General features: G+C 32.3%; 4 protein-coding genes and 1 pseudogene across 9 annotated transcripts; 2 read left to right on the top strand and 3 right to left on the bottom strand.

Moving 5' to 3' along the window:
- Positions 1-1,387: 1,387 nt before the first annotated feature.
- On the bottom strand, positions 1,388-3,032 carry LOC111805985 (putative UPF0481 protein At3g02645). Its single transcript, XM_023691297.1, has 2 exons — positions 2,848-3,032; positions 1,388-2,763 (listed from the first exon to the last, which is right to left on the bottom strand). Exon 2 carries the CDS (start codon positions 2,724-2,726, stop codon positions 1,419-1,421), a length of 1,308 nt encoding a protein of 435 aa, XP_023547065.1. The 5' UTR covers positions 2,727-2,763; positions 2,848-3,032; the 3' UTR covers positions 1,388-1,418.
- A 1,189-nt stretch (positions 3,033-4,221) lies between these two features.
- Positions 4,222-10,657, bottom strand: LOC111805483 (UPF0481 protein At3g47200-like). The gene is made up of 3 exons (XM_023690588.1): positions 10,600-10,657; positions 8,825-10,147; positions 4,222-4,716 (listed from the first exon to the last, which is right to left on the bottom strand). The coding sequence occupies exons 2-3, from the start codon at positions 10,058-10,060 to the stop codon at positions 4,222-4,224; spliced, it is 1,731 nt and encodes a 576-aa protein (XP_023546356.1). The 5' UTR covers positions 10,061-10,147; positions 10,600-10,657.
- Positions 10,658-12,821: 2,164 nt separating this feature from the next.
- LOC111805320 (UPF0481 protein At3g47200-like) lies at positions 12,822-17,325 on the bottom strand. 6 transcript variants are annotated; one of them, XM_023690334.1, is made up of 6 exons: positions 17,153-17,325; positions 16,162-16,393; positions 15,759-15,942; positions 15,249-15,541; positions 14,982-15,123; positions 12,822-14,322 (listed from the first exon to the last, which is right to left on the bottom strand). In XM_023690334.1, the coding sequence occupies exons 4-6, from the start codon at positions 15,476-15,478 to the stop codon at positions 12,997-12,999; spliced, it is 1,698 nt and encodes a 565-aa protein (XP_023546102.1). In that variant the 5' UTR covers positions 15,479-15,541; positions 15,759-15,942; positions 16,162-16,393; positions 17,153-17,325; the 3' UTR covers positions 12,822-12,996. The 6 variants fall into 6 exon arrangements, with proteins under 6 accessions (XP_023546102.1, XP_023546101.1, XP_023546103.1 ...); XM_023690338.1 differs by lacking the exon at positions 15,759-15,942 and having other exon boundaries at positions 13,365-13,542; positions 13,716-14,322; XM_023690333.1 differs by lacking the exon at positions 15,759-15,942.
- A 2,465-nt stretch (positions 17,326-19,790) lies between these two features.
- LOC111805322 (putative UPF0481 protein At3g02645) lies at positions 19,791-21,460 on the top strand. The gene is made up of 2 exons (XM_023690339.1): positions 19,791-19,878; positions 19,962-21,460. The coding sequence occupies exon 2, from the start codon at positions 19,992-19,994 to the stop codon at positions 21,396-21,398; it is 1,407 nt and encodes a 468-aa protein (XP_023546107.1). The 5' UTR covers positions 19,791-19,878; positions 19,962-19,991; the 3' UTR covers positions 21,399-21,460.
- Positions 21,461-23,291: 1,831 nt separating this feature from the next.
- On the top strand, positions 23,292-24,698 carry LOC111805482 (annotated as a pseudogene).
- The last annotated feature ends 148 nt before the right edge of the window (positions 24,699-24,846 follow it).

Raw genomic sequence — 24,846 nt, 5'->3', positions numbered from 1 at the left:
TAGTTATGCTTAAGTGAACCTTTCGCCTTGTTCCATCTTCTATTATAGTGCTCGTATAAAGCTTTGTTGGTATTGTTGAAGCAGTCATGGTATGGTTGTTCAATAAATTTGCAAAGATCGTTAAACATTTTTGCAACTTCTTGATCACAACCTCCATTATCATTGATTATGATTCCTTTCTTGTTCAAGTAAACTCACGTCTTTCTCTGTGTTTATCAGCACATCCATTTTCCAAGAAAAACTGTTCAAATGCTATCAAATTTCGTATCATGAGTTCGAAGAAAGCATGGGTAACTAAAGTGAGATTGTGAAAATCCCATTTTTAAAGCTTATGTTGATCACACATTCGGCATTTTCTTCTTTCTGGATGGAGGATGAGTTCTCTTGCACCTGCTTTTCTTATTATTGTTGTCCTTTGGAAGCATGTAGAAGGTTAAAATATCAACAATGCATTAGAAAAACAATTCTCATCTCCAAATCCACAACGTAAGAATACAAATGTAAAGTCGTATAGACGTCGAAGAATGAAGAAAAAGATTTGATTTTTCAATATAATCAAATCAATATATATCTTATGGGTTCTTTTGTATAAGAAAAGATATAAGTCGTTTTGAGTTGAGAGAACGCATTTGGGAAGTATTGGATATAATATAGTATCAAAAACTCAATAACGAAATAACCATCCACAAGCATCATTGTAATGAAATCCTCATTGCTCATGTCTATGGGATCTGCATAGCACTTTTGGGCTTCTTTCACTCAAGTTTGGGCAGTTGCCAGGACTTCTACTTAGGTTATCTTATTACCTAGACGACTTAAAAAGTTAAGATAATGTCGGCGTTTATATGGTTCCGTGCCTATTAAATCTTTTCGACTACGATGGTGTAATGGGCATGAAGAGTAATAGGCTCTTTTATTCATCTTGCCTAGTAGTTTAGGAACTCAATAAATGGTACATTCTTTATCAAGAGGAGGATGTTCTTCCCTCGAGGATTGCAACATTACTGTAAACTTGTTCAAGTATTGTTATTTTGGTTGTTGGTTGAAAATGAAATACGGAGGTTTCCATATATTTTAAAAATTACTAAAAAGAAGGAAGCAAAAATGAATTTAAATGAGGAAGAAGTGCCTTGTCTCCAAATTGGTGGAAGAAAAATGACTTGAAGGCAAGCTTGCGGTTCTCATCCCTCTCAAATCACAATTATTTAAAGGTTATTCATTATCTTCAAAATTAAATTATGTTCCATTGATGTCATTTTCGAATAAATATCTTTCATTTTATTGGGCTTACAAGCCTATTAAATGAAGGCCCATTAATTAAATAACTAAAGCACGGTAACAAACTTAAATATGACATAATGTTAGATAGATAAGAGAAGCAACCAAGTAAAAGAAACATACCTATATTATATGGATTTCTAAGGTTTACTAGGAAATGCAGATATCCCAGAGAATATAGTTTGAGAGAGAGTTAGAATAATAAGTAAGGTTGCAGCAAAGAAGGAGACAATAGCCCATGGCGTATTACAATAGTTATGTATAAGTGAAGCTCGTGCCTTGTTCCATCGTCCATCACAATGCTTACGTAAAGCTTTGCTGGTATTGTTGAACTCGCCATCACATGGTTGTTCAACAAATTTGCAAAGATTGTTAAACAAGTTTGAAACTTCTTTATCACTACCTCCAATATTGTTGATTATGATTTCAGCTTTCACAAGTAAATTCACGTCTTTCTCCGTGCTTATCAAATCATCCATGAATGCGATATATTGGATACACTTGCTTTGATTACCCAAGGGAAAATGCTCAAATGCTATCAGATTTCGCAGGGTGTATTCGAAGAAATCATCAATGTTTAAAGGTGGGATCTTGAAAATCCCCTTTTCGAAGCTTAGGTTCATTGCACATTTGGCATTTTCTGCTTTCTTAATGGTGACACCAGCCTCGTGAAGCTCAGTTATCGATGGAGGAGTTATCGGGCGATTATTATTATTGTTCTCTAGAGACGTCTTTGAGACGAAGTAGAAGCTTAAAAAATCGACCAAGTGCTTTGGTTTTATGGACGATAGATCAGAAAGAGAATAATTGTCAACAAGTTCGCGTCTAAAAAATATATATGTTAATTCTATAAAGGAGACAGAGGTTATATTTGGTATGAGGCCGAACAGACGTTCAAGAAGGAAGAAAGGGACTTGATTTTCCAACATAATCAAATCAGTAAATAGCTCCGTAGATCTTTGGTGGAAGGTAAGATCTAAATTGTTTGGAGTTTGGAAGCATGTATTTGGGCAGTGTCGGTTATGATGTTGTATCAAAAACTCTACTAGGAAACAACCATCCACAAGCATCATGTTAAGAAATTTCTCATCATTCATGTTTATGGGTTCTGCATAGCAATTTCGAACTTCTTTCATCCAATTTTGAGTATTTTTCTGAAGGAACTCCAATGAATCCCTTTGGTTACCTAGACGACTTAGAAAGTTCAAACAACGTCGAAGCTTATATGGCTCAGTGGCTAACAAATCTTTTCGATGATGGTGGAATGGACCTATGGAAATGACTTGAGGGGTATAGGCTCTATGATTCATCTTGCGTAACAGTTTAGGAACTCGAAAGATGCTACATTCTACATTAACAGGAGGCAGCTTGTCCATCATTTCTTTTATGGATAGTACGACATTACCACGAGGTTGTTCAACTTGTTCAACTTCATTAATATCTGCCATATTGTAAGGTGTGTCGTTTGCTTGATGAACTTCAATCCTACGTTTTCAAATTTTCTTGAATATAATTTAAAATAAACTAAAGTAAGGAAGCAAAAATGAATTTAATGGAACGAAAAAATACCTTGTCTGCAAATTTGAGGGAAGAATGGAAGAGAGGCGTGGAGTAAGAAGAGAAGGTATTGAAAGTGGAAGAAATAAGAAGGCTAAGGTTGGGATGACCAAGTAAACTACCGATGGTGGCCTCACATAAATGATCACATGGAGGAGTAAAGCGGAAACAAGAACATCATGCTCACACCTACGAACATAATGAACAAATGGACCAGATTTGTTTACAAATAAGAAATTCTTTTATAATCATGGGTGGTAGTCAATCATTATAATCAAAATATTTATAAATATATCTTTCACATTCTTATACTACAAAGTCTCGCATACAAAATTCTTCTCAATTTCCTTTAAAAAAAATACAAAATGACAATGGCTTAATATCTCGTAACAATACTAGAAAGACTTTTATATAAGCATAGTAATACTAACTCTCATGCATAAATAAAGATGGGGATGAATCAAATAAATTCAATAGATTCATGAATCGAAGGGATGAATGAACCAAAAGTATTCATGAATCCAAAAGATTCCTTAACCAAATTTTCATAGACAACTGTTAGACAATGAGACGTTGGGTCCTCCATTCCAAATGATTGAGACGTTGGGGTCCTCTATTCCAACTACCGGACAATATAGACTTTGTTGTTTGTAGAGAGGGTTTGTTGTCATGAATGCACTAGTCTTGTTTGCTATGAGACTGACTATGTCCATTGACTAGTATAAGCATATAACGACAACTATCTATTGATCAAAAAGTTTTTCAATCTTGTAACAATTGAAACCCACTGTTAGCAGATATTGTCAGCTTTAGCTCGCTAAGTATCTCAGTCTGCCTCACAATTTTAAAACGCGTCTGTTAACCACATATTTATAAAAAATGTTTTTGTTCCCCTCTTCAATCGAAGGTGGGATCTCACAAATCTTTATCGGACTTTTCTTCTTATATTAACATATTTTTGGAGGGATTTAACAACGTTGCTATAAAATTATTCTAATCTTATTAATTTTTTTCATAATTATAAGATACATTGTTTCTTTGATGAGGTAGGATCTTATTATTTTCCACTTGACTAAAATAAAATAAACAAAATCTAATGCTTAAATTTTTTTTTTTCAAGTACAATTTTAATTAGTATTTTTTTTTTTTAATTATTTCTTGGACTCATTTGTGATTATAATTGTTTCATAGATGGAGTTGCCACTTAAGCTAAAAATGGTGTGAGGTGAGGTTGGAATATAAATTTAGTAGACCCCACTTGACATGCTGAAATAGTGAGGGCAAGTAGGAAGATGGCCGCAATGGAGGAAGCATAGAGCCATGACATGCTGAAATAGTTGCATAGCAACGACGTCATCTAACGATGGCGACGACCGCCAAGATAGTCTATATAAGAGTGAGGGCAAGTAGGAAGATGGCCGCAATGGAGGAAGCATAGAGCCATGACATGCTGAAATAGTTGCGTAGCAACGACGTCATCCAACGATGGCGACGACGCTTGCAATAATCTATCATTTTTTTACAATCAGAACCATAGAAGTTGATTTCATGGCAGATATGCTTACCGAGGTTGTTGAATAATTGGGTAACCTCTTTGATACTACCAAAGCTATTCTGTATGATCCCTCCCTCAATGAGTAGTTTCATGTCTTGGTCTGTTTGGACCAAGCACTTCATAAACACAGCAAAGTTGGTCACCGAGTTCATTGGCTCAATGTCAATATAGCATTGCTCATAAGCTATAATGTTTCTCACACGCTTTTCAAAATCGTCGTTTATGTTGATTAGCGGCAGTTGTAGACAACCACCTTGATTAAATTCTATGTCATACCCCGTCGTGAAAATAACGCTGCATTCGTGAAGTTCGGTGACATTCGGTGGTCAAAATAGACAATCGGTGAGCGTTTGATCTGAAAACTTACGAGTATTACGCATTCTTACTAAATCAACAAAATGATTCACTTTGTCATCTCAACGTACATAAAAAATGAACAACGAAAATCTGAATTGGCACCCACTAGACACCAATAGCTTGTGTGGACCCATAGATGAAGACTAGATTGCCAATTTTACATGTGTATGTCAATGTCAATAATTAATGTCTTAATGTTCTGTTTCTTGTTTTATAAATCGATTAATACGAAGGTAAGAAGCCATATACATTAACCGATAATCACCTATTCTTTTTTCAATCATTTTTACCTATCAAAATATACTTAAAGTGCTTTGGTGTTTATCGACAACATGTTTGCAAGTACAAACTTAAGAAATTTTTTTACCTTCATGGATAGTAGTCAATCACTGTAATCAAAATGTTTATAGGTATATTTTTCACATTCTCACGCTACAAAGTCTCACAAAACTCCTCTCAATTGTCTTTAGGTAGATACAAAATGACATTGACTTTACATCTTAAACAATGTTAGACAAATTTTTATATCAGCAAATCAATACTAATGTTTGTTTATTCATGAATCAAGGTGATTATGTGTACCAATATCAAGGAATGTATTGCTGTGAGGATGAACCAAATGTTCATGAAAATTCTGTGTACCAATTTCGAGCTTCTTTCATCCAAGTTTGAGTAATTTCTACGAGCAATTCCAATTTCATCTTGTCACTAAACGGTTTAGAAAGTTATTCAAATGTTGAAACTTATATTGTTCTTTGGCTATTAAATCCTTTCGCCTACAATGGTGAAATAGGCCGACGGAAATGACTTGAGGGATATAGACTGTTTTATTCATCTTGCATAATAGTTTTGGAACTCGAAAGATAGGTACAATCTTTATTAACAAGAAAAATTTGTTCCATCATTTTTTAAGGACGTCACAACATTATCATAAATTTGTTCACGCTTGCTAATATTATTTTATGTTATGTTGTTTGTTTTTGTTGAAATGAAATACCACGTTTTAAAATTTTTCATTCAACTTTTTAGATTAATATCTTTAATTTTATTAGTCTTAAAAAGGCTATTAAATCTCTATAATAAACTGAAGCAAGATAAAATACATATATATAAATTTTTGCATTTGGTCATTTATTAAATAATTAAAGGCATGTTAACAAACTTAAATATAATATAATGTTTATTTAAAAAACATTAGTAAATACAAGGTTAACATTTAACAGCAAAGCAAAGGAGTAAATAAAAAACCTATATATATGAATAGGTTTGAAGGAGCCTTAGAACAATGTGGAAGGTTAGAGCAAAAGGAGACAATAGCTCATACTATATTGAAATAGTTATGTTTGAGTGTAAGATTATTTGTTGATATTGTTGAAGCGGTCATTACTTGGGAGTTCAACAAATTTACGGGCGGTAATCAAACACTAAAACCAAAGTGTTTACAAGTGTATCTCTTGCACTCTCGTACTTACAAAATTTCTCTCAATTGTCTCAACTTGATGGAATGAGATGTTGGTGGTGATCGAAAATGAGGGAAGAAAGAAAGAGTCTTTTTGGAAGAAAATAAGAACCCAAGCCTATGATTCTCCTCCCTCTCAAATGACAATTACTTAATAAGTTTAGTATTCCAACTGAGAGGTTAGTATCTATCTCAAATCGCTAATATAACTTTGTATCGTAGTACACTTAGAACAAGTTCAATTTTCTTAAAAATAAAAAATAAAAAATTTGTTCTATTAAATATAAATTTAAATTTATGTGTTATGAAACTCAAAAAAAAATTTAAAATTTTGTCTGAATTTTAAAAAACTAATGCCAATTTTTACCCGTCTATGAACTAAATGGACACAATTCATAGACTATTTTAATTCTCAAACCTAGTTTGAAGACATAAAAGAGTAGGATTTAATAATAATATTAACATGTAATATGTGAGAATATTAATAGTAAAACCTATGGGGATATATATATATATATATATATATATATATTTGTAACTGATAGAATAAGATAAAAAAATTTAGTCGTTCAACCATTGATACGTCATTAAATGATGTAGATAATTTAATTTATGGATACTTAGCTTACAATGTTGCTTGGTTTGTTGCATGAGAAACAAGAATGGAAAAGGAGTAAAGAAAAAGAGAGAAATTATTATTTAAAAATGAAGAAAGGAATAAATATATGAGTAATTAATAACTCCAAAATTCCCACTTTTATTAAAGTCACAAAATTAGAAAATCCAAATACGTGGAAGGCTGCCATTTGTTTGCCTTTATTTCCCTTTATCTCATAGGTTTAACAACCCAATTAATTTCCTAAATTAATTCCAACTCTTTATAAACATTTTTCCCTCAAATCATATTAATATTTTAGGTTAAAATTTGATCAACTATTTTATTTATTTTTATTTTTTTTATTATAAAATAACTCAAAATATATACTTTCACTAAACCCTCAATTTTTTTTTTTTTTTTTTTTTTTTTTTTTTTNTTAATTACTTTTATTGTCGACCCATCTCTAATTAATTAAAATTTTGGTATTAAATTATTATATCTTAAAAATTGGTTATGCATTTAGACACAAATTTAAAATTTATTGTCTAATAGATCCATTAATTTAAAAAAAAATGTTAAAAATACAAAAAGATCTATTAGACAGATAGACACAGTTATTTGACCTTTTTAAGGTTTAAAATAACTAAATCGAAGTACAAAAATAAATTTTGAGAGATTGAATTTGTATTTTAAATACCCATTTATAAGAAAAAAGAAATTAACATAGGTTTTGAAAGTAAAAATTAAAATAAAAAATAAAAAATAAAATAAAAATGGGGACAGGGGTTCTTTATGTTCCCCTCATCTTTTGTGATGTATTTTCAAGTGCAAGAGAAGTAAGCACAAACATATTTATTCTTTTATGTTACTTTAGCCTAAAATGACGTTTCTTTTGGTCTCGTTTTATTTATTTATTTATTTATATTATCAGTGTGTAACGAAAAAAAAAGTTATTCTAAATGTAGTCGTGCTCAATAAGTTTATTAATTCTTTATTCACAGCTAGCGAGATGACAACTTAATGTCTCATTGTCATTCTACTTGGTAAAGCATTCCCTTTATCTTTTTAATCATACTGTGTATCGGATAAATAATAATTATAATATTTTTGAAAAGTGATACTCATGTGCTAACAATTACATGAAAAGTTACACAATCAAATTTAGATTCTTTGAATTTGAATATATAATTATTTGTAAAAGCATTTTTTAATAGACGTTTTCTTTCTTTTTAAATTTGAAACTTTAATTTGACTAAAGGGTTAGCATAAATTTTATCAAAATGCTTTTTTTATGTAAATAAACATAATTCAATAATAATTATTGACATATATTATTATTATATTTAAATCCTTACACTTAGACTATTAATATATTACCATTATGTTTAATTTCCTAACTATCATAAATTAATACAAACATAATAATCATGAGTGTAAATATTATACTTATTGATTACTATTGACGGTTAAATAAATTCAAAAACTTAAAATTGAAGGCATTTTATTTATCATAGACGTATAAATTAGTAAAAATTAATTAAATAAAAAGTATACTTTTATCTCATTTTATATCATTTACTCTACTGTATACAACATTTAATTAATTTATAAAATAAAATTGTTTAACCACCATTAAAAATTAAATAATATAATAAAATGGTTGAAAATACTTTAATTATTAATTAACTCATAAGCATTCTTTTCTCAAACATCATTAACAAAACATTAAATCTCAAAGGTATAAATTAATTTTGATCAAAATTGGATAAATAATAATTATAATTTTGATGTAAGGTAATAAATTAAAGATTTATAGAAAAGAAAAATATACTAATTTTAAACAAACAAAATCTAGAGATTTATTTATTTATTTCCCAGTACAACTTTTATTAGTGTTTTTTTTTTTTTAATTTCTTGGATTTATTTATGATTATAATTATTTTTGTTTTTGTTTCATAACTTCGAAAAGCATCATTAGAATTGGATCCAATTAAGAACTTTTTTTGAATCCAGTGAGTACAGCCAGGATGGTCTGTACAAGAGTGAGGGCAAGGAGGAGGATGGCTGCAATGGTGGAAGCACTGAGCCATGGCGTGCTGAAATAGTTGCGCCGCAACGACGTCATCCAACGATGGCGACGGTGCTTGCAATAATCTTTCATTTTTTGGCAATGAGAACTGTAGTAGTTGACTCCGACGTAGGTGTGCTTACAGAGGTTGTTGAATAATTGGGTAATCTCTTTGATACTACCAAAGTAGTTCTCTATGATCCCTCCCTCAATCAGCAATTTCACGTCTTGGTCTGTCTGGACCAACGACGTCATAAACAAAGCAAAGTTGGTCACATCGTTCCATAACTCAATGTCAATATGGTGCTGCTCATAAGCTATAATGTTCCTCACATGCTTTTCAAATTTGTTGCCTATGTTGATTGACGGTAGTCGTAGACACCCATCTTGGTCATTAAATTCTATGTGCGTCCAAGTCTTGAAAATAACGCCGCATTCGTGAAGCTCGGTGGCACTCGGTGGCCAAACTGTGTATGGGATCATCATTTCATTGGAAACTATATGATTTTTAGACATTCTTACTAAATCAATAAAATGATTCACGTGGTAGTTGTAATCCATCGAAAGTTGTTTGATACCAGCAAAAAGCACAGATGGATATTTGTTTACCGAGATATAATCTTGAACAATTTGAATGAAACTCTTATGTTCTAGTAAAGGTTGAGAGGGGCCGAAGAGGTTGTATAAAAACTGGAGAAGGAAGAAGGGAAGTTGGTTTTCAAGCAGCATTAGATCATGAAATATTTCATTCCAGGATTGCCATAAATTGGCCGCGTTTGGGGCAGCCAAATTTGGGTACTGCCAACTGATGAGATGCATGACAACGAAACAGGCATCGAAGACGAGAAGTTCCACAAATTCATCACTACTCATCTCGATGAATTCTGTGTAACAACAGCGAGCTCTTTGTTCCAAAGTCTGGACCGTTTCTACAATCGTGTTCACAGAGAGGTGAGCGAGATTAAGGAAGTGTCGAAGGTATATGGGTTTAAGTGAATTAGCCTTAAGATCTTTTCTACCGGAGTGAAAGGGGCCGATAGAGATGGCAGTGGGGGTATAAGCTTCTGAGTTCATGCTGCGCAGAGGTTCTGGAACCTTGTAAATGATACCTTCTAAAGAATAGGATGAAACAGGTTGTCGAAGAATACAATTAATGGATACTACCACTGGATCAGAAGTAAACTCCATTTTTGAACGGCAAGAAACAAAGAGCAGTGGTAGAAGGGTGGGTACTCTGGAGTCTGCTCTGCAATGCCTTCACCAACACATTCATCCCTATTTATGCCAATCCACACTTTGTAAGTTGGGATAAAATTATCATTTTCAAATTATTAATTATAAAATAATATATTAAATTAATTTAAAAAATTAAAATATATATATATATATATATATATATATATATACTTTGATTATTACTTTATTTTAATAAATATTTCTCAAAAAATAAAAGTAACAAAAGTGTTGGAACCAATTTAAGAAACATACTCGTGAGCAATAAGTAAAAATAAAATTAATACTTTTAAGTTTTTATTTTTTTCAAAAAAATTATGAAGAGTAATGCATATATATTTCAGAAACTAACTAAATAATGAATATACATAGGAATAGGAATGGGAATGGTTGGGGTTTCAAACCCAACTCAAAGAAACTAATTTATAAATAAGTAATAAATAAATAAAAATTAAAAAAAAATTAAAGAGAGAGAGAGAGAAAGGACGAATTACCTTGCCTGCAAATTGATGGAAGAAGGTGTTGGTAGCAAATGAAGACGAGAGAAGAAATGTTGCGAAGGGTATTTAAATTGAATGGGTAAGCAAAGTATATATCAACTAGTGATGGGCGGGTAGGGCTAACATAATAACATGGAGAGTCAATATAGGCCAATTAAAACGACAATAAGACAATGGGTCCTCTACTACAATGGGGCCTGACATAAATGATCACATGGAAGTATAAATGTTGTGGTGGAAGTGGAAGAAAAAACGAGCGTACTCACGTACCCACGAACATAAATGAACAAAGAGACACAAAGATTTACATGGTTCAAAGAAAAGAAATTTTTCTACGAGTGGTAGTCAATCACTATAATCAAAGTGTTTACAAGTGTATCTCCCACGCTCTCATACTACCATATTTCACTTACAAAACTCTTCTCAATTATCTTTAGGTAGATGAAGAATGATACTAACTTCACATTTCAAACAATGCTAGACAAACTTTTATATCAGCATAACAATAATAATGCTCATACATTAATCAAGATGATTCATATACCAATACGAAAGAATGTCCTACTATCAGGATGAGCCAAATGTTCATAACAATTCTCGATAGTAAATATAGACAACTATTGGACAATGAAACGTTAGTCCTCTATTCTAAAATTATTGAGATATTGGGTCCTCTATTCCAAATTATTGAAATGGAGAGGTCGTCTATTCCAAATGCAAGTGTCCATTGACGGCTCCTTGATCTAAATTACTTGCGAGGAAAGCTAAAATTTTTAATTTTTGTATTTAGGATATTTGTGAATTTAATAAAAAAAATTCAAAATTTTAAAAACTGATTTGTTAATTTTAAAGTTAAGCGACTAAATAAAAGTAGACATAAATAATAAATATTAATGTTCATGAATTAAATTTATAATTTAATCGAAATTGAATTCATTATATCACTAATTTGAGAAGCTTAGATTGATAGCTTGTCGTATACTGTCCATTTTCTTTTTTTTTTTTTTTTAAAGAATAATAATTAACGTTGTCTGTCTTTTTATGGGCTACTTATTTTAGTCCAACAACGGATGCTTGGACCTAGAAAGTTGTCTTTTTATGGGCCTTAATTGTTTTTTTTTTCTCTCTCTCATTTCTATAGATACTAAATTAAAAAAAAAAGAATTAAAATAGTAATAATATTTAGAATTTTACCAATATAACTATCATTTTAAATAAATATATTTCAAATTAAAGGTAAGATAAAAAATTGTGTTTAAACCTTTACCTTTATATTTAATAGATTTATTATTATTAATATAATCCTAAATATTCAATTACGTAGTCCTTAATAAACAAAATTTAAAAATTTAGTACTTGTGGTTTTGTGGTTTCTTTTTTATTATTAATTTTTTTTATTGTATTATCTATCAATTTTGGAGATTTTTAATTGTTCGAGAGACAATAAATGATAATAAATTAAAATATATGCGTGTTTATGTTGGGAGGAATGAGATAACGAAAAAGAAGTGAACACTTTGTGAACTAAGTTTCGTCTTTGTTTTTCTTCAAATCCCCAATCTGCTCTCATTCACCACTACTAACCGGGTTTCGGTTGATTTTTCTTCCTTAGCAACTCAGATATTTCAATTCGTTAAATTTGAAAAGTCTAAAGAGCACAGACTAGCCACGAAACTTGGACATGGTTTCTCAATCGGAGGTCCATGGATTACAAATGGAACTCACCATGGCCTTTTGCCATTGAAAGCGTCCATCCTTCTCAATGCCCCCAAAATCCATCAAATGCATTTTTTTAAACCTTATTTTAAGGGTCCACGGAAGCCCAACCCATCTAGACAAAAATAATTGAAATCATATATGATTGTTTAAATATGACATTTATAATTATTTTTTTAATTATTGTACTAATTATTAACAATTTTATTAAAATGGTTTATTTGAGAATAACTTGACTGCTAAATAAATTCAAAAAGGCACATTATTTATAATAAATGTACAAATGAATAAAAATTAAATCAAAGAAAGTTTATATTATTGTATAATATACTTTGTCAAATTTAATATTAGTTGTATGGTATCTTTTCTTGAATTCATATGTAATTGCATATACCTTGAATTCATATGTAATTGCATATACCTGTTTCTGTCTCACATAGTTATCAATCGAAATAGATGGAGTTCTCACTTAAAACTAAAAATGGTAGGTGCGTTTAATATAAATTTAATAGAGCCAACTTGAACATATAGTTAAACATTGATCCAACTTATAGTTAAACATTGAATTGGAATCTCTCAACTAACTTAGAAGTTGTTGAATTCTAAACTCAGAAAAGCATAATTTGAATTGGATCCAGTTAAGAACCTCATTTAAATAAGATTTAATTAAGAACCTCATTTGAATAAGAGGTCAACTAAAGCCACGATCGTTTGTATGAGAGTGAGTGCAAGGAGGAGGATGGCCGCAATGGAGGAAGCACAGAGCCATGGCGTGCTGAAATAGTTGCGTCGCAACAACGAAATCCACCGATGGCGAGGGCGCTTGCAATAATCTTTCATTCTTTTGCAATCAGAATTGTAGGAGTTAATTCCAGGGCAGATGTGCTTACCGAGGTTGTTGAATAATTGGGTAACCTCGTTGATACTACCAAAGTTGTTGTGTATGATCCCTCCCTCAATCAGCAATTTCACGTCTTGGTCTGTCTGGACCAAGCACTGCATAAACACAGCAAAGTTGCTCACCTCGTTCCTTAACTCACTGCAAAAATGGCATTGCTCATAAGCTATAAGATTCCTCACACGCTTTTCGAAATCATCGTATATGTTGATTTGCGGCAGTTGTAGACAGCCACCTTGGTCTTTAAATGCTATGCCCTTCCCCGTCTTGAAAATAACACCACATTCGTGAAGCTGAGTGGCATTCGGTGGCCAAAATGTGTGCTGGAAGGACATTTTATCGGAACGTGTATGAGTAAAGTGCAGTCTTAATAAATCAACAAAATGATTCACTTGGACGCCTATGCCAGCCAAAAGTACATGTTCTTTAAGAGAAAACAACCCTCCTTTATGGGATTCAATGAAATATTGATGAACAAGTTCAATGAAACGCACACCTTTGCTGAAAGGTTGAGAAGAGGCGCAGAGGTCGTATAGAGATTGGAGAAGGAAGAAGGGAAGCTGGTTTTCAAGCAGTATCAGATCACAAAATAGTTCATCCCAGAATTTCCACAAATTCGACATATCTGAGGCCCGAAGTTCGAAGAAGGAATAACTGATGAGATGCATGACCACAAAACAGCCATCAAAGACAAGAAGTTCCACAAATTCATCCCTGCTCATCTCGATGGATTCTGCATAACAATAGCGAGCTCTTTTTTCCCAAGTCTTGACTATTTCAACAATTGTGTTGGTGGGGAGCTGGGTGAGATTAAGGAAGTTTTGAAGGTACCTGGGTTTGAGTGAATTAGCCATAAGATCTTTTCTACCGGAGTGCAAAGGACCGATAGAGATGACAGTGGGCGTATAAGCTTCTGGCTTGATGCTGCGCAGAGGTTCTGGAACCTTGTAAATGGTACCGTCTGAAGAACCGGATGAAACAGCTTGTTGAAGAATACGATTAATGGATAGTACCACTAGATCAGAAGTACCAGTTTCATTTTCTATTTCTGCTTGACTGTTGTTCTCATTTGTGTTGGGACGGCCGCAGAGCTCCATTTTGAACTGCGGAGAAACAAGGAAATTAGAAACAAGGGGAAAGGCAAGTAAGAGCAGTCGCGAGAAATTAGAGGCCAGTTGATTGGCGAAGTGCATACTCGAGTCTGGTCAACAAAGCCTTCACCGACAAGTTAGAGGACAATCAAGATAGGGCCCATCAAATAGAAGAAAAATAATAATAAATAGCCCTTAAAGTCTTTGATCTGATGTTTGAAAATTATAAAAATAGTCTTTGAAGTCGAGCTGAGGAATTATAAATTTAATATTTACAAGTAAAATTCATTTATATTCAAAAGATCTTTTAATTTTTTAAAATTTTAAATTTGCCAAAGCTAATTGGACATAAAAATTAAACTTGTTAGACACAATTACAATTGAATTTAGAGATCTAGACACTTTAAGAAGTTTAAACTCAAGTATAAATAAATCCTACAAATCCTTTAGTAGTTCAAGTCCTATAGTTCAATTTAACCAAATATAAATTTAGATCATACCAATTGTCCCATGTTTTTTTTAATTATTATTGTATAAAATATCCTTATAGATGCCTCTAAAAGTTTGAAATGTTTCATAAAACGCAAATTGCCTCCCTAATAAATCTAACAATCTATTTGATGTACCTTAAAAATCCATCTCAGAATGCATTAATATGAAGTTGAACCTACCTGATTAGTTTCAATATTGTAGACAAGACGGAACCAGACAGGATCACCAGACAGGAACTCCTCTCTGTGATCCATACAATTGAACCAAAACAGATGTAGTTTTACCGAAGCTGGAAAAGTCTGATAGTGCTGCAAAGAATATCTGAGAAGTTGTAAATCACATTCACAACACAACTAATAGATAAAGAAAATGAATATTTATGCATGAAATCTTCTGGAGTGAGAATCGAACAAAACCTGTAGAATGGAAATTACACTTCCACTCACTTAAGCTTAGATTTTGATGAGCTCTGAAGTGGCTTTGCAATGGGTCGAACAGGGGCACTTCTAACTGCCTTCTTCACATCATAATTAACCAATGAGAAAGCACAGATAACGGCAACAACCATTGTAGGATAAACATAAGCAGATTTGGAAGGATCTGTGTTCGCAGGTTTTCCGGGGATTCCTTCCTTAACAAGACCCCAAATTACCAAGAGACTTCCGAACACGCTCATCCTCTCGGGCTTCAAAACACCCACAAACGCTCCAGCCACTGAGAAATAGCTTCCCACAAGAACCTGGGTTGAAACGACAAGTCATTTAATATAGACTGAAAATACTACAGATACAGCTATTGATTTACAATGACCATATTGGCTTGGTGGCTTATCATCTGTATCTTCCAAACACGGTTGTTGCTCACAAGTTTTTCATGTCTCCCAATTGAGAAAGGCTGTTGGACATACTTTTCCAGTATTTTCAACTCGAGTAAATCTCTCATCTAGTATTGTATACCTGGATCACTATTTGGCGTGCGGGTAGTGATAGCTTCCAATGGTATAGTACGTAAGCATCAGAAAGAATGGGCGTCAGCTTGGCATTTAGCAGAGAGCATTTAGAATATAGACAATATGAGTGCTTTTTGGGTAAGATCTTGGTGTTGAGGGGCTCTCAAATTCTCCCTTAGCTATGTGCCACTCTATGTGAATAAATAAAGGAGTTCTATCAGATTCCCGGATGGTTTTCCATAAGGAAACTCTAGGAAGCTTGTCTTGTTAGCCAACCACGTTCAGAAAATTTAAAATAAATCATAATTTTTCTGACCAAAATAAGGGCCTGAATCCAAGGATAGAACCATAGGATAGATCAAATTCTACAAATCGAATTGAAAATAAACAAGAAGGTCAAGCAAAAGAACCTCTTAGCGTTGAAGATCAGTAACAGCAAAGGCTTCCTTCACGTTGTCAAATTATAGACGTCTAACAAGTTACTCCAGCTAGGAACTGTCAAGTTCGTGACAAGGCCATTTACAATTGCTCCAGGATAGAGAAGTGCCTTAACGACAGGCGCAGGAAAGACTTCACTTGCAATTAACTGGGATGAAGTTACGTGCAAAGGGGGTTGTGCACATGCCAGATCTGCACGGGACCCTGAGAAGACACCTTTTGAGTTATGTAATGTGCACATCCATTTTACACCTAGGGCTATATGGATGTCCAAACTTGCAGCAATGAAATATCACAGATTCAAATATTATTGGACAAAAAAAGATAAGATTATGCTTCTTTAAATCATACGAAGCGTTGTACAGGATATTGGGAGTATATATTGATGTAAGGATAATGGAAACATCCCAAACGTATGGAATTACTACATGTTGATTCGACTGAGATCCATGATCCATTATTCTTTCAATAGGAATAGCCATTAATTCGCAAGCAGTGGAAAGCACTTGAAATGCGTAAAGCATTTAAATGTTCAAATGAAAATTGTCTTTAAAAAAATGGCACAAACTTCAGCTATTCAATCTTTTCATCCTGTTCTTCAACACACTCCCCTCCGGTGTTTTCTCGCAAATTAGTCTTAAATTCACGACACTCAAGACATAAATTACTTGTATGAAGATGAAGTTAGTGACGACAAGCGATTCAGATAAAAGAAATTCAATCTTTACAATTCTACTTTCCGAGAACCAGCTATTCAAACATATACAAAGTCGCATGAAATAGGACAGAAATTCAGTGTTCAACGGCAACAAACAAGTGAAGATACAGATGCCAAAGCGAGTGATACTGACAAGGCATGGCTCTCATATAATCCAAATTTTTTAACGCTAACAAAACATGCGAGTAGACATTCCTACTATCAGAGTGCGAAAAAAAAGAGGGGGAAAGAAAATGAAAACACACCTGAAGAGAGGGATTTGACGTATGATTAGAAAGAAATAGATGCGAGATGCGAACCGGAGAAAGATTTCTTATCCAAACCGTGGATGATGTTGATGTCGACGATGGCGCGGAGGTTGCCATTGTTGACAACTGGAGAAGAAAGGTGAGATGTGGGAGAAGGAAGAAGAGGATTGGGTAATGGCGGGCTAATTAGAAAAACCGATGGGGAAGGATGTGTTGTCCACTGCAGGTTTGAAGTTGCAATGGGCTGGGCCGAATTTGGAAACAGAGAATTGAGAATGTTGAATGGGCTGGGCCCAATTTGGAAACAGAGAAGAGGAGAGAATGTTGAACGGGCTGGGCCGAATTACGTGGCATAAGGTTGAACAGATGTTGAAGAAATTAAATTAATAAACAATAAACAGCGCATTAACACATTAATTATTTGACATTCACATATGCTCCTAAAATTCTCTCGATCTTTTGGCCACTGACAAGAATGCCTAATACTCGTACGTATTCTCATGAAAAGTCCAACCAATACCTATTTTGGCCACCAAATACCATTGAGCTTCACGAATGCGGCGTTATTTTCAGGCATAGAATTTAATGACCAAGGTGAGTGTCTACAACTGCTACCGATCAACATATACAACGATTTTGAAAAGCGTGTGAGGAGCCTTATAGCTTATGAGCAATGCCATATTGGCAGTGAGTTAAGGAACGTGGTGAGCATTTTTGCTGTGTTTATGCAGTGCTTGGTCCAGTCCAACCAAGACGTGAAATTGCTGATTTAGGAAGGGACTATAGAGAATTGTAAAATTATGTTTCTTTTAATAAAATTATTAAATTAGATTTTTTTATAATAAAATAAGTAAACTTCTATTCTTAAATTAAATAATATATGTAATAAGCCAGAATTATAAAATTATGTTTCTTTTAATAAGTCGAAGTTATAAAAAATAATTTTTATTGATTAAAGATACTCATATATTTGTATTAATTTACGATAGTCGGTAATATTTAATTAATAGTCTAAGTGTAAGAATTTAAATATAATAATAATATACGTCAATAATTATTATTGAATTATGTTTATTTATATGGATGAGAAAAAGTATTTTGATAAAATTTATACTAAAGTTTTAGTCAAATTGAAGTTTCAAATTCAAAAAGAAATAAAGCATAACCTTTATTAAAACAACGAATAATTATATATTCAAATTGAAAGAGTCCAAATTTGATTGAGTATAACTTTTCATGTAATTCTTAGCAAATGAGTATCACTTTTCAAAAACATTATATTATAAACCACATGTCTTTAGAAGATTACAGCTGCCCGGAACAATATGATTAAGAAGATAAAGAGAATATTTTATCGAGTAGAATAGAAATGGAACATTAAGTTGACCTCTCGCTAGTTGTAAACAAAGAATTAATATATTTATTTTGCACGACTACCTTTAAAATAACTTTTAAAAATTATTATCAAAAATATTTTTATCGTTACCCACGAATAACATAAATAAATAAATAAACGGGACCTAAAAAAACTTCACTTTAGGGCCGTATGCGTGAAGTAACATAAAGAATAAACATGTTTGTGCTTACTTCTCTTGCACTTCAAAATACATCACAAAAGATGAGGGGAACATATAGAACCCCTCTCCCAAAATTTATTTTATTTTTTATTTTTTTATTTTATTTTTTACTTTAAAATACTATAAAATCGTATGTTAATTTCTTTTTTTCTCACTAAATCGGTATTTAAAATATAAATTCAATCTCTCCAAATTTATTTTTGTATCTAATAAATCCTTAAATTTTTTATTTAGTTATTTTTAAACCTTAAAAATGTCAAATAGATGTTTTATATTTTTAACATTTTTTAAAATTAATAAATCTACTCGACAATAAATTTTAAATTTATGCCCAAATGAATAACCAATTTTTTAAAAAATACTCCAGAAGTAAAAAAGTATTATTTATTAGATATAATAATTTAATACCTAAATTTTAATTAATTAATATTATTATTATAAAGTTGAATTGGATTAGATTCCTCGTTTAGCTCTAATTGGTTTAGAGAACTCCATCCGTTAATCCAAATAAAGCTAATGGTTTAGTGGTAATGATATGATTAATTAGAGATGGGTTGACAATGAAAGTAATTGGAATCATCATCATCCAAAAATAGAAATCGATGGTTTAGTGAAAGTATATAATTTTAACCCAAAGTATTAATATGATACGAGAGAAAGTTGTTAAACCTATGATATGATAAAGGGAAATAAATATTTGGATTTTCTAATTTTGTAACTTTAATAAAAGTGGGAATTTTGGAATTATTTATTACTCAATTGTTTATTCCTTTCTTCATTTTTAAATCATAATTTCTCTCTTTTTCTTTACTCCTTTTCCATTCTTGTTTCTCATGCAACAAACCATGCAACGTTGTAAGCTAAGGATCCATAAATTAAATTATATATATTATTTAATGACGTATTAATTGTTGAACGATTAAAATTTTTTCGTCATCTTTTATATCCGCTTTACTCCTTTATTCATTATGTTCGTATGTGTGAATATGATATTCTTGTTTCTGCTTTACTCCTCCATGCGATCATATATATGAGGCAGCCATTAGTTTACTTGGTCATCGCAACCTTAGCTTTCTTATTTCTTCCACTTCCTTCCCTCATTTTCATTCACAACCACTATCTTCTTCCATCAATTTGCACACAAAGGTATCTATTCGTTTCATTAAATTCACTTTTGCTTCCTTATTTTCCTTCGCTTTTAAATATATGTGCATTACTTTTTATTCAAGGGAATTTGAAAACGTGGAGGTTCGTTTGAAATGGAAAATAGACAGATTAAAGTTGATCAGGTAAACGACAAACCATCAGGAATTAGTGAAGCTATGACTATTGAAGTTGATCAGGTAAACGACAAACCATGCAATATGGCAGGAATTAATGAAGCTGAACAAGGTGAACAACATGGTCGTAATGTTGTACTACCCATAAAAGAAATGATAGATAAGTTACCTCCTGTTAATGAAAAATGTAGCATCTTTCGAATTCCTAAACTATTACACAGTATGAATCATAGAGCCTATACCCCTCAAGTCATTTCCATAGGTCCATTTCACCACCATCGAAAGGATTTGTTAGCCACTGAGCCATATAAGCTTCGACGTTGTTCGAACTTTCTAAGCCGTCTAGGTAACGAGAGGGATTCATTGGAGTTGCTTAAGAAAAATACTCAAACTTGCATGAAAGAAGTTCGAAATTGCTATGCAGAGCCCATAAACATGAATGATAAGGAATTTGTTAACATGATGGTTGTGGATGGTTGTTTCGTAGTAGAGTTTTTGATAGAAAATTATAACAGACTCTGCCCAAATACATGCTTCCAAACTCCAAACAATTTAGATCTTACCTTCCACCAAAGATATGGCGAGCTATTTCCTGATTTGATTATGTTGGAAAATCAAGTCCCTTTCTTCCTTCTTGAAAGTTTGTTCGACCTCATACCAAATATAACATCTTCTGTCTCCTTTATAGAATTAGCAAGTACATTTTTACAATGTGGATTTGCTTACAATTGTTCTTTTTCTGAGGCACCGTCGGAAAAACCTAAGCACTTTGTCGATTTGTTAAGCTTCTACTTCGTTGTCCCCGAGACGCCTCTAAATGACATCAACATAGCTCCTCCATCGATAACTGAGCTTCACGAGGCTGGTGTCACCATTAAGAAAGCAGAAAATGGCACAAATGCAATGAACCTAAGCTTCGAAAATGGGATTTTCACAATCCCACCTTTAATTATTTATGATGTCTTCGAACTCACCATGCGAAATCTGATAGCATTTGAGCATTTTCCCTTGGGAAATGAAAACAAGTGTATCCAATATATCGAATTTATGGATGATTTGATAAGTACAGAGAAAGACGTGAATTTACTTGTAAAAGCTGGTATCATAACCAACCATATTGGAGGCAGTGATAAAGAAGTTTCAAAATTGTTTAACAATCTCTGCAAATTTGTTGAACTACCATGTGACAGTAAGTTCAACAATACCAGCAAAGCTTTACGTAAGCATTGTGATGGACGATGGAACAAGGCACGAGCTTCACTTATGCATAACTATTGTAATACGCCATGGGCTTTCATCTCCTTCTGTGCTGCAACTTTGCTTATTATTTTAACTCTCGCTCAAACTATATTCTCTGGGATATCTGCATTTCCTAGTAAACCTTAGAAATCCATATAATATATATGTATGTTGCTTCTCTTATCTAGTTAAGTCATTTTTCTTCCACCTTCATTTTTGTCCTTTATCCCTTAAATTCATTTTTGCTTCCTTCTTTTTACTAATTTTTAAAATATATGAAAACCTGAGTATTTCATTTCAACCAACAACCAAACAATACAACACATCGTACAATATGATTAGTAAGGAAAGGGATGGAGAGTACCTTAAAAACGTTAACCCATTTACAAACTAGTTCTTAATTTTACTTTCTTATTTTGAATCTATTGACCATTACCGTTATCATAAAAATATTATCGACCTATATACTGTTAAATTGACATGTTTTCATGTAATTCTTAGCATATGAGTATTACTTTTCAAAAATATTATATTACAAATTACATGCCTTTAGAAGATTCGAGATACCCGATACAGTATGATTAAGAAGATAAAGAGAATGTTTTATCGAGTAGAATGGCAATGAGACATTAAGTTGGCCTCTCGCTAGCTGTAAACAAAGAATTAGTAAATTTATTGTGCACGACTACCTTTAGAATAACTTTTTAAATTCTTATCAAAAATATTTTTATCGTTACACACGGGTAACGTAAATAAATAAATAAATGGGACCAAAAGAAACTTCACTTTAGGCCATATGCATGAAGTAACATAAATAATAAATATGTTTGTGGTTACTTCTCTTGCACTTCAAAATACATTCCCAAAAGATCAATACAGGGGAACATAAAGAACCCCTCCCCAATTTTATTTTATTTTTTATTTTTTATTTTAATTTTTACTTTCAAAGAATCCTACGTTAATTTCTTTTTTCTCAATAAATAGGTATTTAAAATATAAATTCAATCTTTCAAAATTATCTAATAAATCCTTAAACTTTCCGGTTATTAAATCATAAAATTATATATATTATTTAACATGAATTAAAATAATAAATTTAGTCTATTAATGGACTCTATTTAGTTTATAGACTGGTAAAAATTGCCATTAATTTTTAAAATTTAAATTTATATCTAATAGAATATTTTTTTTTTTTAAAAAAAAATTGAACTTGTTCTATGTGTACTAGAAACAAAGTTATATTCGTCCCCCATTAAATAGGTAATTGAAGATATAAAGATTTATTAGGCACTTTAAAAAAATGAACCAAATAGATACCGACCTCTAAATTAGAATACTAAACTTATAGTTTGACCATAGGCTTGGGTTCTTGTTTTCTTCCAAAAAGACTCTTCCTTTCTTCACTCATTTTCGTTCACCACCAACATTTTCTTCCTATCAAGTTCGAGACAATAGAGAGAAATTTTGTAAGTATGATAGTGTAAAAGACACACTTGTAAACACTTTGGTTATAGTGATTGACTAGAACCCGTAGATGTAGAAGAATTTCTTTTTTTTTAAACTATGTAAATTTTTGTGTCTCTTTGTTCATTTATGTTCGTGGGTAGGTGAGTACGATCGCTCTTGCTTCCACTTCTACTACAACATCTACACCTCCATGTGATCATTTATGTCCGGCCCCATCATAATATACCTTGGTTATCAAAAGCTTGTCTTCATATTTCTTCCACTTCCAATACCTCTCTCTTCTTACTCCACAAATGTCTAACAATATGACATAAATAAATTAGAGAGCGGAACAACTTTATGGTAATGTTGTCATATTCATCGAAAAAATAATGAAACAACTATCTCCTATTATCGAGTTTACATATAATTTGATAAAAAAAAATAAAAATAAATTGATGTGACAACTATTACATTAGTCTCATAAATCTATCTTTCATATCTTTCTTACATTATTTAGTTAAGTTTCTAAAGTATATATGCATTGTTGTTTGTGTTCGAGCTGATTTGAAAACGTGATATTTTTCAAGTCAAATGGAAAATAATCATATTGAAGTTAATCAACCAAAGAGCAAATTTCTGGCTAGAATTCATGAGCTTGAACAAATTTGTGAAAATGTTGTGATGTCTATAAGAGATAGGCTGGAACGACTGTCTCGGGTTATTGTAGAATCTAGCATCTATCGAGTTCTCAAACTGCTATGCGAGATGAATAATAAAACCTATATCCCTCAAGTCATTTCTATCGGCCCATTTCACCATTGTAGTCCAGATTGTAGTCCAAATTTGATAGCCACCGAACTATATAAGCTTCAAGGCTTTAATAACTTTCTAATTCGTTTAAATTATAAGATGAATCATCTGAATAACTCGATGAACCTACTGGAGAATCTTGTGAAAAATGCTCGAATCTTGTGAAAAATGTTCAAAGTTGGGTAGAAGAGGACCAAAATTGCTATGCAGAACCCCATATGAATGAGAAGGATTTTATTGAAATGATGAAATGATGATTGTGGATGGTGGTTTTATAGTGGAGTTTTTTATACTACATTATGGTCAAAGTCATCCAACTGCCTTCCCTAAAATTCCAAACAATGGAGATTATTCATTCTATAAAAGAATCCCTGGTATAAATTTTGGTATAAATTTTGATTTGGTTAAGCTCGAAAATCAAATCTCTTTCTCCTTTCTTCAACGTATGCTTGACCTTATAGGTGTCTCCATCTCCGTTATACAACTTGCACACGTGTTTTTACAATTGTTTAACAAATATCATCTTTCTAATACTTTTTCGATAACACCGAAGCACTTTGTCGATTTCTTAAGTTTGTTCTTTGTCGTTTTCCCGTGGTCTTCTATGGTTAACGTTACTGAAACCAAATTCGTTATTCCTCCATCAATAACTAAGCTCCGCAAGGCTGGTATCACCCTCAAGAAAGCAAAAGATATCCCATTTCTGATGGACTAAAGCTTTAAAAATGGGGTTTTCGAAATTCCACCTTTACATATTGATGATAACTTTGAAACCATAATTCGAAACTTAATAGCATTTGAGCAAATTTCCTTAGCAAAGGAGAGCAAGTGTATCCAATATATCACATTCATGGATTATTTGATAAGCACAGAGTTAGACGTGAGTTTACTTGAGAAAGCCGGAATCATAATCAACGATATTGGAGGAAGTGATAAAGAAGTTTCAAAAATGTTCAACGATCTTCGTAAATTTGTCATAGTCCCACATAGTATCCACTTCAACGATATCAGTGTTGCCTTGCGAGAGCACTGCAATAGACGTTACAATAGAGCGAGAGCGGCACTCAAACATGACCATTTTTATACACCATGGGCTTCTATCTCTGTTATAGGTGCTATCTTGCTCATTATTCTGACCTTCCTTCAGGTATATCGGTAGAACTCTATACATGTAATATGTATTTCTTGTTTTTAATTCTTATCTTGTGCTTGTTTTAAAATAAACAATAATGTCATATTTAAGTTCCCTATCCTGCTTTTACGATATGTTCATTCATTGTTTTTCATAGAAGAAGCATTAAAAAAGTGTCGGGAGTCTATGTCATAAAATTATATA

Source organism: Cucurbita pepo, chromosome LG11 (assembly GCF_002806865.2).
Source record: "Cucurbita pepo subsp. pepo cultivar mu-cu-16 chromosome LG11, ASM280686v2, whole genome shotgun sequence".
NCBI lineage: Eukaryota > Viridiplantae > Streptophyta > Magnoliopsida > Cucurbitales > Cucurbitaceae > Cucurbita > Cucurbita pepo.
Note: the sequence above shows the minus strand (reverse complement) of the source record. Positions and strands in the feature narration are given on the sequence as shown.